At 36.4% G+C, this 13,186-nt stretch overlaps 1 protein-coding gene across 1 annotated transcript in view; it reads left to right on the plus strand.

Moving 5' to 3' along the window:
• LOC106141137 (lysine-specific demethylase 5) overlaps positions 1-12,705 on the plus strand; it is a 46,118-nt gene extending 33,413 nt beyond the window's left edge. Inside the window, exons 31-33 of the mRNA XM_060951552.1 lie at positions 4,611-4,719; positions 5,646-5,783; positions 6,390-12,705. Of these exons, the coding sequence (XP_060807535.1) occupies positions 4,611-4,719; positions 5,646-5,783; positions 6,390-6,535 (393 nt within the window). The 3' untranslated portion in view covers positions 6,536-12,705. The remainder of the gene's footprint in view (positions 1-4,610; positions 4,720-5,645; positions 5,784-6,389) is intronic.
• Positions 12,706-13,186: the final 481 nt, after the last annotated feature.

The raw sequence follows: 13,186 nt of genomic DNA on the forward strand, positions 1-13,186 counted from the left end.
TTTGTGTTCATTATTGTGGGACATTTGTCTTATGTTATATAAAAATATAACATAATAAATCAATATGTTTTTTCGCTTCCGGTTGTCAAAAAGATAAGACGTGAAAGTTGAGCTCCAAGTGTTTATAAAGAATAATTAAAGATAGAAAGAGTTTCATATCGTTAGAAGACAAGAAAACTAACCTCTAGTTCCGGCTCCAAGGTACAAAATAGTCTTTTCATATTGAAACACTGGGTTTGCACTGGAAAACTAATCAATAATTTGGCTGTCGACAAGTAACTGACTTTTTTTGAATAATTACTCATTGTTTACAAGGAATATTGACCAATTAACACAATTTTACATCACAACCGGCACTCATTTGTTTTGACGATCTGACAAGTAAAGTGATGTTGACAAGCAACAGCTGATATGACATTTTTATGATTTGACATTGAAGACCACAGATAAATTAAAGAAATTAAAGAAGGGAAAAAATGATAAGCTAAGGAATATAAACCATACTGAATAAGAAAAGAATCCAGAATGATAGAATGACTCGAGAATGTATGATATGTAAACCGTTTATAACTAACAAACAAATGCTAATGACACGCATGGGATACGCTCTCGCTCGCGCACGGAAAAGTTGGGCTCCTGCGTTATTGAATTAATTTAAATGTATAAATTCCTAGAATCTGTGTAATTTTATGCATATAAGTTCCAATATATGCTGTTCCATCATTGCGACTTCTGTGCAAGTCTTCAACAATGCTGTATTGACGGGCAAGAGTTGCGGTGCGGTGGACCCGAGTTCGAGTACCGAAGTTTGAAGAAGAAAATTACAGCTATTTTTGCTAGTTGTAGATTTTTATCTTTATTTATTTTATTCTTGTAATGTCTTTCAAATCAGTTTCAATTTTTATAAGCAGATGTGGTTTATTTTTAATATATATTTTTTTTTTTTTTTTTTTTTATATAATTTGTCTTTTTTTAAGTTATCGGACATTTTAAAATAAATTATTTTCATGCTTTCAATTTAGACATTTATTTAGTATTTTAATAATGCATGATGTGACTGATTGTGTAGAGATATTTTATTTTCTCTGCGGTTTTTCGTTTTTGTTTTATTTTTCTTTGTTATATTTTAGTGGCTATATTTAATTATTATTTTTTTTTGATTTGTTCAAATACAATTAATTTGTTTTGTACACTGACTAAATTAATACTTTAATGTGCTTTATCTACACAGTAATTTAAAGAATGTTGCTTTCACCAAGTTGACTACAATTCAATCGGCGCATTCATTCTTTACAGTATGACTGAGAATTTGAGCCTTAGTACTTGTCCTCTTTGCCCCGGGTCGTCACGTCAGTTTGTCGTTCCCCGCGGGTTGTCCGTGCACATGAGTCGCATGCACGGTCAGCATCAGCACCGGAGCGATGTTATTGGGAGTTCTGCACCTTCTGCTAATTCTGCTGACGTTCAAAAACCTCTGGAAACCCTTGCTTCTTTAAAAAAACACATCCCTGTTTTGAAGCATATCCCGAAAGGGGCGAGATGTTTGGCTGCGGGCAAGTTGATACCTCTCATTAGGGAGTGTCTTAGGGATAATAGTGAAGAGGCCTGGTTTGCATTGCTCTCATTCTCGTTTACTGCTTTTAGAGTTCCTAGTCGTGAGTGTCATTCTTCATTAACCTCAAAGGTTAAGGAAAATATTGATAGAGTGGGTCATAGGGACTCCATTTCCTTTGGCGTTTTTAAAAAAACTTCCACCTCCATTTACAGATCCATCGAATCCAAAGTATTCGATGGGGATTTAAGGGGTGCGGTTCGATTGTTGCTTTCGGATTGTTCGGTAGCGCCGAATGACGTGGGGACACATAATGCTTTGATTTCGAAACATCCGACGCCCTCTCGCGTTTTAAGCTTACCACCCGAACCAAACCGTACAAATTCTTTCCTTTCGGTTACCTCAGAGGAGGTTCTCGCGGCTCTGAATTCTTTTCAGACAGGTTCGGTCTCTGGATTGGATGGTATTCGTCCTGACCATCTTAAGGAGCTCGTTTCACCTTCCGCGGGCGATAACGGTACTCGTCTTTTGGAAGCGATGACAGAGCTTTGCAATTTTCTGTTGAGAGGCTTACTCAACCCTCTAGTATGCCCTTACTTGTACGGTGGATCTCTTTGCGCTTTAAAGAAAAAGGATGGTGGTATTAGACCCATCGCTGTTGGTAACACCTTCAGGCGTTTAGTTTCAAAGTTGGCCTGCAGATCAGTGAGACAGAGTGCAGCTCGTCATTTGCAGCCCCACCAGTTGGGTTTTGCTACGGCGGGTGGATGTGAGGCAGCTATCCACGCGACTCGATATTTTGTAGAAGTTAACAAAAATACTGATAGCGTTATCGTTAAGGTGGATCTTGTTAATGCCTTCAACAGCGTAGAGAGAGACTTTATGTTGAAAGAGGTCCTGGAGCACACACCGGTCATTTATCCGTTTCTTTATCAGTGCTATTCTTCGTCCAGTCACCTGTTTTTCCAGGGAAGACCTATTTCATCGCAAGTTGGTGCACAGTAGGGAGATCCTTTAGGCCCACTCATTTTTAGTCTGGCAATTCATAGAGCAGTTACTAGTATGAAGTCTCCGCTGAATGTCTGGTACCTAGACGACGGTACCTTGGGTGGCCCTCCTGACGTTGTGGCAGCAGATTTACAAAATCTGTCTGTTATGTTTAAACAGCTTGGGCTAGAGATTAGTACAAGTAAGTGTGAGTTATTTTTGTGTGGACAAGCAGCCAGTACTTCTATATCACGTTTTGACTGTTTGTTGCCGGGTGTGAAGGTTGTGGACGAGTCCAATTTCAGGCTTTTAGGGGCACCTATTTTTAAGGAGGGGTTGCCTCAGTCCTTTAAGGATAAATTGATAAATCTCGTTGCCTCTCACGATCGTTTGAAAAACTTATCTTCCCATGTCTCGCTGGTGCTTCTCCGAAATTCCTTGGCGGTCCCTCGGTTGACATACGTTTTGAGAACGAGTCCTTCTTGGTTATGCCCTCACGAAATAGAACAGTTTGACAATGCAGTCAAATCAATCCTAGAGGACATTCTTAACGTCAGGCTTGATGAAGTGCAGTGGAAGCAGGCTTCTTTGCCTGTCCGGTGCGGTGGTTTGGGTATTCGCCGCTTGGAAGATTTAGCTCTCCCGGCATTCTTGGCCTCGTCGCATGGGGTTGTCAATCTTGTCACTAAATTACTCCCTTCTAGCGGTGACAGTTTGATCTTGCCCTTTGTAGGCGATGCTTTGACAGCGTGGGTGGGGCAAAACCCGAACTGTGCGGTTCCTGATAGGCCCGAGGTTCAGCGTCTTTGGGATGTAAACAGGACTCAAGCCATTTTTAGGGAACTAGAAGGCCAGGTCACCGGTGCTCATTTGGCTCGCTTCAAGGCCGCAGCTGAACCGGAGTCGGGCGCTTGGTTGCACGCTATCCCATCCCCGCAAATGGGAACATTATTAGATAACGATTCCCTGAGAGTAGCCGTAGCTTTACGGTTGGGGTGCGTTGTGTGTCAACCTCATCTCTGTGTTTGTGGGAAGATGGTGGAGGCCGATGGGCACCATGCTCTCGGGTGCGTACGTTGTGCGGGTCGTCTGTCGCGGCATCACTCGTTAAATGACATTATACGAAGGGCTTTAATATCTGCCAATATACCTTGTCAGCTGGAACCGCCGGGCCTGTCGCGTACAGACGGGAAGCGACCTGATGGACTCACTTTGGTGCCGTGGCAGAGAGGACGTTGCCTGTTGTGGGACGCGACGTGTGTTAGCACGTATGCGGCGTCCTATCTCACTAACACTGAGCGTACACCCGGCGCAGCCGCTAAGATGGCTGCTGAACAAAAGATTAATAAATACTCGGTTCTAACAACTCAGTATGAGTTTGTTCCGGTGGCCGTAGAAACAGCCGGTCCATGGTGTCCTCAGGCGAGGCTCTTTATTGGTGAGATAGGACGGCGTTTAAAGGCACGGGGTTATGACTACCGCTCGGGATGGTACCTGGTGCAAAGGCTCTCCATAGCTATCCAAAGAGGGAATGCGGCAAGTTTAATGGGTACTTTTGAGCCGGGTGCAGTCCGGGGTGGTATTTTTGATTAAATGTATTTGTTTGTTTGGTGATTTTTTCTATTTTGTATTACCTTGATGTTGACGAAGCTGTTGTGAATATTTTGTAATATTTTGATAAATAAATGGACTTTTTTATATATATATGTTATATGTTTATTATGATTATGTTTATTGTGTTTGTTTATTTCGTTTATTATGTTTATATATGTTTTGTTTTGCTAAAGCATGTTAAATTCCTTATTATTAAGGTAAACGAGTATACGAAAAGTTCTAACTTGCCTATCGTTAGTTTCAGTTTGCCAAATGTTTCACGTTTCGATTTGTCGAGCCTTCATTTAATTCATCAACTTTCTAATATCTGACTCAAAATGTTTGATGGTTAGGTACCCGATCCAAGTCATAACAACTTGGTTTAGACAATTATCGATCACCATCGACGCTCATAACTCAACTTATCACAATAATCATGCACAATAATCATGTCGTCTATATATATATATATCTACAGGGTGCATCATCAACATCCGGGCTGATGATGCGCAAACACTACATGGCAAGACAGGAGCGACGCAAACGGGGCCTCGCCACCACCCGGGGGCAGAGGCAGGCCAGGAGAGGTAACTAGTCAATCAGTCAATCGAATTTGTAACTGGAGTACGCCTAAAACAAAAAAGAAATTGTTTATATCCCTTCTTATAGTTGAACGTGACCTTACAGTCTTTTTAAGAAACATATAATTTAGCATATTATATAGTGTGATTCCCGGCACCATTCCTTTCCTTTGGATATCGTAAAAGGCGACTAAGGGAAAAGCTCTTAAACTTGGGATTCTTCTTTAAAGCGATGGGCTAGCAACCTGTCTCTAATTGAAGCTCAATTCTATCACTAAGCCAAACAGCTGAACATGGCCAGTTTTTTCAAAACTGTTGGCTTTGTTTACCCCGCAACGGTATAGACGTGATTTTATGTATGTATGTTGTTTTTGAAGTCTTTTTTTCACACACCGACGATGCTTTGTATTCTTTGATTGGTATTTGGTATATTATTGGACTGACCCACCAACTCTGACCCGTTGACTGTTGGAGCACTGTCTCTTTCTTCATCATCAGACGTTAAAAGTGTGGCGACATCACTAGCGTCACACACCGTCTGTAGCGAAGACATTGACGCGCTCAGCCAATAGCAGCGAAGAGTCTAAATCGCCGTGCCGTGCCGTGTGGTTCCCGGCACCAACATAAAAAAAGATTAGGACCACTCCATGTCATTTACCATGGATGTCGTAAGAGGCGACTAAGGGATGGGCTTTTAAACTTGGGATTCTAGTTTTAGGCGATGGGCTAGCAACCTGTCACTAATTGAATCTCAATTCTATCATAAAGCCAAACAGCTGAACGTGGCCTACCAGTCTCTTCAAGACTTTTGGCTCTGTCTACCCCGCAAGGGATATAGACGTGACTATATATGTCTATGCGATTACAAAGATTTCACGGATTGGTGTATAAATAAGTACAAAGTGAAAAAAATATTCATCTATTGTCTCCAGGTCAAAGGTCAGCCGGCGCTCCAGCAACGTCAGCGTCAACGAGCAGGCGGAATGCCAGCAACAGGAGGAGCAGCTCGTCATCGCAGTCATCGGACGACGATGAGGACTGCGCCGCCGCCGACTGCTTGAGACCCACAGGTGATTTTAATATGTGTATAATTCCGACGCCTTATGTGTTCACAGAAACTGTACCTAAATACTAAGACCTACGTTGTAACCATATTCGAGGAATAAATGATTATGATTAATGATTGCAAAGGCGGGAAAGTGGAAAAATTAAGTCTCTGCCTACCGACCACTGCGGGAAAGAGGCGCATCCTTAGTATTAAAGAATTTATTTCTCAAAAAAGCCATTGGTTTAAAGAATTTCTTAAAAAAACATAGTATTCGCTTATAGAAAAAACTATACTACATATACTAAATTATAAGTAATTATGCATAAGTTAAAAGTTAAATATAAGAAAATTCTACATGTGTAATTGTATATGCAGAATACATCTGAAAGCATTTCGCCGCGAACCTAGGACTCTGCGATCATTTTAATCTTTACTCCAGAAGGGATATACACGTGATTATATGTATGTACGCATGTAGAATTTTACTATTATGTTATTAAAGTATCAATCCCGCAAGCGCTATAGATTAAATGTATGTATGTGTTAAGGTGTGCAATATAGAGTTGTACATTGATACAAAACTTAACTCATAAAAACTTGTTCCTGAAACTGTCATGTTTTTACCCAGGCAAAGAAGTAGACTGGGTGCAATGCGACGGCGGCTGCGACCAGTGGTTCCACATGCACTGCGTGGGGCTGGCGCGCGGCGCGCTCGGCGACGACGACGAGTACGTCTGCGGCGCCTGCGCACACAGGAAGAACACCTCGCAGTAACGTTACAATGGACTGTGTAACTTTCTCACTTCTTCATAGGTGAACATGAAAATCCGTTTAAATCGTTTGGAAACATCATCAATGTTCGTATGTATGGTTTGCTAGTAATTTACTGAAAACTTTTGAAATAATGACATGAAATTGTTAAGGTATCGTGATTAACTCTCAGTAAAATAGTAACAGACTGTGTAACTTTAAAACGTTTCACGTTTCGAATCATGTTACTATGATTCGTGGAAACCGAGCGATACAAGTATTTCTTATAAATAATAAATGACTTTATCAATAAGGTGCAAGGCTTCAAGATACCTCTCAATTTCAATGGACTGAACTACTTTGTTTCAACGTATTTCTGATCTGTGAAATGTTTGAAACGCCGCAAGATAACTTCGCAGTAAATAAGGGCTATAAAGCTGTTACAATGAATTTTCCCTTCAAAATGCATGTCTTTTAACAGTCAAGATTACCAGTCAGTAAGGTGCCAGTTAACAGTACTGTTAAAATGTAATTCTGATCTGTAAATTAATTGCGCACCAAGAAAATCTCTCACCGAGCCAACAATGGGCTGAAAGTTTATTTAAATGAATTTCTACATCATCGAAAAATGTGAAACGCCGCAAGAGTAAGGTAGCGAAATTTTAAAATATAGAACAGACTAAAAAGCTGCTAAAATAACTCCACAATATTCAAGACCTTTCAATAAGGTAGCATAGAACTGGAAACTATAAAAATGTATTTTTCCACTGTATTTGAATACCAAATGATTATTTCTTAATAACTTCACAGAGATTGCTACTTTCTGCTACATTAACACACATGTGAAATGAATATATTGTTTGTATTTTTTTAAAATAAAATTTTATGTAAGAAACAAAAAACTTCATTTGAGATTGTTCTAGAATGTATGTTCCAATAATGACTATGTCGTCTAGATAAATTTGGAAAATTTTAAAAAAAGGACTGATCTTACCGGCTCAAAGTAACATTCAAGTTAGCTTCTTTGTTTTAATGGACTGAAACAAATATTGACGAGCACAAAACATCGAAAATTCGCAGAAAATCGCTATTATCATCATTAGATTTTTCTCACGCGTATTAAGTCATAATCCTATTTATGCGCGATCTTTGAAAATTTTAAGAGAATCGAATAAATATGTCGAATTTACTAATATCAATTATATTTCTATAGTGCCGCTTTATTGAAATGGCGGATGTGTTATCTTTTGAGAAGTATCCTGAGTAGTTATTTCACAAAGATTAAGGTATTCTAAAGTATCGTAGCGAAATTGAAACATCCCGAACTATCCAAGATAAGCTATAAGTCATTGATGCCTTGTTGTTAATTAAACGTTGTAACCACAATTAAGCACCATTTGTTCACTCGAAAATGTCTTAATATGAATATTTAAAATTAAACCATTCTCTGGATTTTCTTGATTTTCTAGTATCATTTAAGATCAATTTGTGTACGAAATGAACTAATATAAAATTTAAATTTTTGTGTAATTTAGCGCACAAGTATCACCAATTCAAGCAAATTACACATAAATATTGAAAAAATGACAAGAGTTTATATTTTGGTATTATATAAACTTAAATGACTAACGTATCAAAATTTATAAAATCAAAGATGTAAATAGTAATTTGAGAAAAGTTTTAGCAAAATAGAAACATCTGTTCTTTGACCATGAAATGGAACAGCATTTGCTTTTTATCTAGGCTAAACTTAAAACCTGAAATGAATGAAATAAAACTAGCTATTGAAATTAAAACATTCGGTATAACGTTATGATACATTGATAGATATTTCACGAAATACTGTTAGGATTGAAATGATAATTTTAATCAATTTAAAAGATTCGATGGCATGGAAAAATAGTTTCCTTAAAAATCCGAATTTTTATATAAATTAAAAGAATTTGTAAAGTGAAACGTGTTGTATTTCGTGAAATATTAGAAGCACTCAATCAACTTAATTTTGATCTAGTAAAATTTATTACGATTTACATCTTAGCCACTGAAGAAAATAGAGAAAAAGAAAAAGTACAATAACGCCAACTTAAGACCACATGCAATCAGAATTTCAATATTCTAATATAAATTCAATAATCATTGACACCGCTAATGTTATATCTAGATGTAATTCCAATAAACATTGTTATACTTAAGTCAATAATAAAACAGTAGTCAGAGATATATTTGATGTTTTAGATAAACCCAAATGTCATCCCCCAAAAGTGCGTGTCAAGAAATATATTGCCTATGACTTTAATATGTATTCAATTAAAATGTCTTAACAAATGATGAACACACGCTGTGAAATGAAATAAAAATTGTTTATTCATCATTGGGGACATTTCAAATATGGCACGCACAATCTCAATCCAAAATAGTAGTTACTCGTTGTTGAAATTTATAAATGTGCAAAAAGTAATTTGGCTCGATTACAGATCTAATTTAGGATGTTTAAGGACCGATTTTTATAAATGTATCACCGTTTGCGGCTATAGTAAATGCCTCGTCATGTTGACCTTTATTTGTGGCCCTATGTACAAACATACATAAATATAATCACGCCGTTTTCCCGAAGGAGTAGACAGAGCTATGAGTCCACTTGCCACAATACCTGCACACTCATCGTTTTATACCGAGGTTAATATGTTAATTTTAATTGCACCATCTTTTAATTTATTTACTATTTTATGTATGTAAAAGTTAAAATTATTTCAATTGTAAATGTTACAGCGACTGACCGAACACAGATAAACCCTGCGAGGTTTCCACGGTTCAGTAGCTATATTTTGTATATCGATTAATTGGAAATAACTTTTTTTAAAGTAAATTAATTTTCGGCTCTAGTTTACTTCTGTGTTTACGTTGAAAGATGTGTCAGTTTCACTTAAGTATTACTTAATTTAGTGCAACTTTTTGCCAGAGCCAAAGCCTCTTAAAGGCTATATTCTAGCAACTCGTCACTATCTGAATCAGCTAAATGGGACTTTGGAGTCTTCATATTTATCGGATTTACAATGATAGTTATGTGGTATATGATACAATGCACCACCAAAAGTTACAGCAAATATACAATCACGTATTAAAAACAGCATGATCAGAAGATTAGCTGAAGGATAATCTGGAGAGATAAACCACATAACATACCATAAACTTTTATCAAACTGTCAGAGGTCAATCTTCACAAATAACTTGACATTTACTATAGCAGTGAAGTTGTAACGTAGGAGAATAGTATTTGTACGGAAGGGAATGCGGCGGTTGATATCAGAAGATTTTGTAAATATTTTTTTAAAACGATCGTATATTGATAGAGTAAGTTTTTGCAGCTTCCTCGTGTCTTGCTGTCTTATCTGTTATAAGAAATTTGTCTTATTCAATTTCCCAGTTTATGATTTATATAATTATTTAATTTAATGAAAAATACTTATGAAATCACAAGAAATTTAAAATCAGCCTTTTGAATTCTCATGTTTTCATGTTTGTTCATTTTGCTCGTTATAAATACCTACGTGTTGTGTAAGTTAAAATGAACATATTTAATGTCTGCATTGTTTTGCAGCTCCATAGTTCTTTTATGCCACTTGGACCTTCTAAATACTGAAGTCTGATCAAAAAGAATTAGATTTTTTTTATTCTTGTAAAAATATTTGTAAGGATAATTTAGTAGCCGAGTAACATCAAAAATAAATATTGATTTTAAATACTTAGATTAGATACCAGTGGTAGTAATTTTATTTGGGATTTGCATAGTTGGTCATCAGAGTAAATTCAAAATAGAACTCCTTTAACATACTAAACTGTCGCCCTGATTTTGCCTGGATTTCCACCCTGTCTGGAATATATTCTTTTGGCGATAGTCCGCTTTTGTACGTTTTTTTTTATTTTCGCTGTATTTATTGTATTTTCTTGTGCAATAACAATTGTCTGTCTACCGAAGATTATCGAGTTCATCACAGATTCAATTTAGCAATGTAAATAAAGTTATTGGTGTAAATCTAGGCGTTTTATTGTCAAAAGTCTGTTGTACACATAGTATGAGCCATGTGATTTAATTAAATTCCATTACATAAAATGAAAAACCATCAAGATTGACATATAATAGGGGATCCATCTTTATTTGACAATTTCAAAAGAATGAAATGCTATGACAACCACATAATCGCTGTACATCTCAATTTCACTTGTTTTTGTCTAAAAATGGGCGTGACATAAGTTTACTAAATATGATCTTGAAAACACCGATCAAGTGAATTGACACTTGATCTGTTAAAAAAAAAATTTACTTTTATCAAAACTGTCTTCGCATTCGTTGAATAACGTATCCTCTTAGTTGTAAAATTCGCCTATCGATTAAATTCGTTTCTTGGTGCCTCTAATTACCTAAAACTATAATATTTTATGACATTCTAATCCTGGCCAGGGCATGATGAGAGAAGAACTTTCTGATTGGGCTGTGTCTTGGATGTTTATCTATAAAAGTATTTATTATAAAATATAATATCGTCGAGTTAGTATCTCGTAACACAGGTCTCGAACTTACTTCGAGGCTAACTCAATCTGTGTAATTTGTCCCGTATATACTATATTATTATTATTTTATATATTGGTAAATCTTAACCCTTTTGGAACTACTTATAAAAAAGAATGTAGGTGACCACCGCTCTGCCGCAAATTCTTTGATCGACTTTACAACAATCTTCTATCAGTCTTGTAATTATGACATTGATAAGATAACTTATAGACATGAAGAATCAAATCTATGAAAAAATTTACGCTAATCAAAAGCGTTAGATTTTTAAAGTGTCTAAAACTTGTGCTATCTATGCCGCAAAAATTTTTTACTTGATAAAAATAAATTATACTTTTATTAGTGAACATTTGAGAGAGTGAAACAAAAAAGACACGATATCAAAATGTCGGGTTAGAGTGTATGTGATCACGGTTTTGTATGTTTAATATTAAGCGTTTTAAATTATACAAATTTGGATAACGTGGGCCTTATGGAGATTAAAGTAGGGATATTCGCTTTGATATTGTTTTTTTTAATTTTCGCAACGTAATGACACGAGTATATAAAATCAATTTTTTTTAAATGTAAAACCTGTTTCGTCATATTCTGATAAATGTAATGTTTTAGATGAATTAGAACAACGTTATTGTCTAATAAAAAATTTATATGAATATTATATCTAATGTAAAAAGCAGAAAATGACCGAACGGGTCCATAGCAACTTAGCTTAAGCCATTCGCAATTTAGTCCAATTATATTTTTATTAAATTCTTTTTTAGGTTAAGACGTTTTTAGGGGACGTTTGATTGCGTTCGTGTACCTTATAATTTAGATTTTTTACGTGATGTGTTGCATAAATGATAGATTTTTTTTATTCTTTTTAATTATTTTTCTTCAATTAAATATGTTGGCTTTGCACAAGACCATTGGCGACAAATATGTCCATAATAAAACTTTTCGAATAAATTTCGCATCAATGTGAATTTCACTATTTTACGATATCAACTATTTGTATAAGGTACACAATGCATCCGAGGTTTTACAAAAATGGCTGTATAAAATTGTTACACCCGGCTTTTGTTGCAAATGAAATGTATTGATCTCCCTTCGAGACTAGCATCACACGCCTGGTTGCGCTCCCGTCACGCTGATATTTTTTTGTAATGATGATGATGATGTGTTATTTTATAACCAGGGCTTGCAAGATCCGTTGACTTGTACTCGATATATAAATTTCGAAAATTAATGTTAAACTATTGGTCTTGCACCTTTATGATTATAAGCATGACTAGCTCTTATAAGTATTGTTTTGTCTCAAATTTAAAGCAATTATTGTTCAATAATAAAGAAAAAAATTAATGTGGCATTTATTTGTAACAAATTTTTGACTTTTTTAACGGCTAAAAGTGTTGCTACTTATTAATAATAATTGTTTTTAACCTATTTTTTATTGGCGAATATTCACGTGCGGGCGTTTTCAGGCTGATCTGTAATCCGATCGAAGTGTGGATGAACATGTTGTAAATATGTTAGGCTAAGTGTGTCCCCGGACGCGCGACCACGCGTACGGCCCGCTTGCCCCGGCGTGGTTACGCGGCCGGCATATACCGTGTACCAAATAATATAGAACATTATAGAAAAATAATTAAGACTTTTTATTTTATATCCTTGTGATTACGGTTACTCCTATTCTTATGTGTTGGCAACAAACAACACATAAGAATAGGACCACTCCCATCAGTCTCTTCCCCGTGGATGTCGTTAAAGGCGACTCAGGGCTAGGCTAATAAACTTGATATACTTTTTGTAGGACTAGCTAGCTACCTGTGATTACAGTCTTCCAGTCTTTTCAAGACTGTTGGCTCTGTCTACCCCGCAAGGGATATAGACGTGACTATATGTATGTATGACTACGGAATATGCCTAATCTATCTACCTATATAAAACACTTCCGTTACTCAGCCGCTAGCCTTTAGGTCTTGAGAAATTTGACATTAAGGTTATTTAGGTGGTGGTGTGCTTAGAGAGGATTTCAAAAAATTCCTGCGTGAAGGGAATGGAAGTTAACGGTTTTTTTTCTTTTTATGCGTGCGAAACCGCGGCTCTTTTGTTGTACTTATTAATGT

This window comes from Amyelois transitella, chromosome 25, assembly GCF_032362555.1.
Source record: "Amyelois transitella isolate CPQ chromosome 25, ilAmyTran1.1, whole genome shotgun sequence".
Classification (NCBI taxonomy): domain Eukaryota; kingdom Metazoa; phylum Arthropoda; class Insecta; order Lepidoptera; family Pyralidae; genus Amyelois; species Amyelois transitella.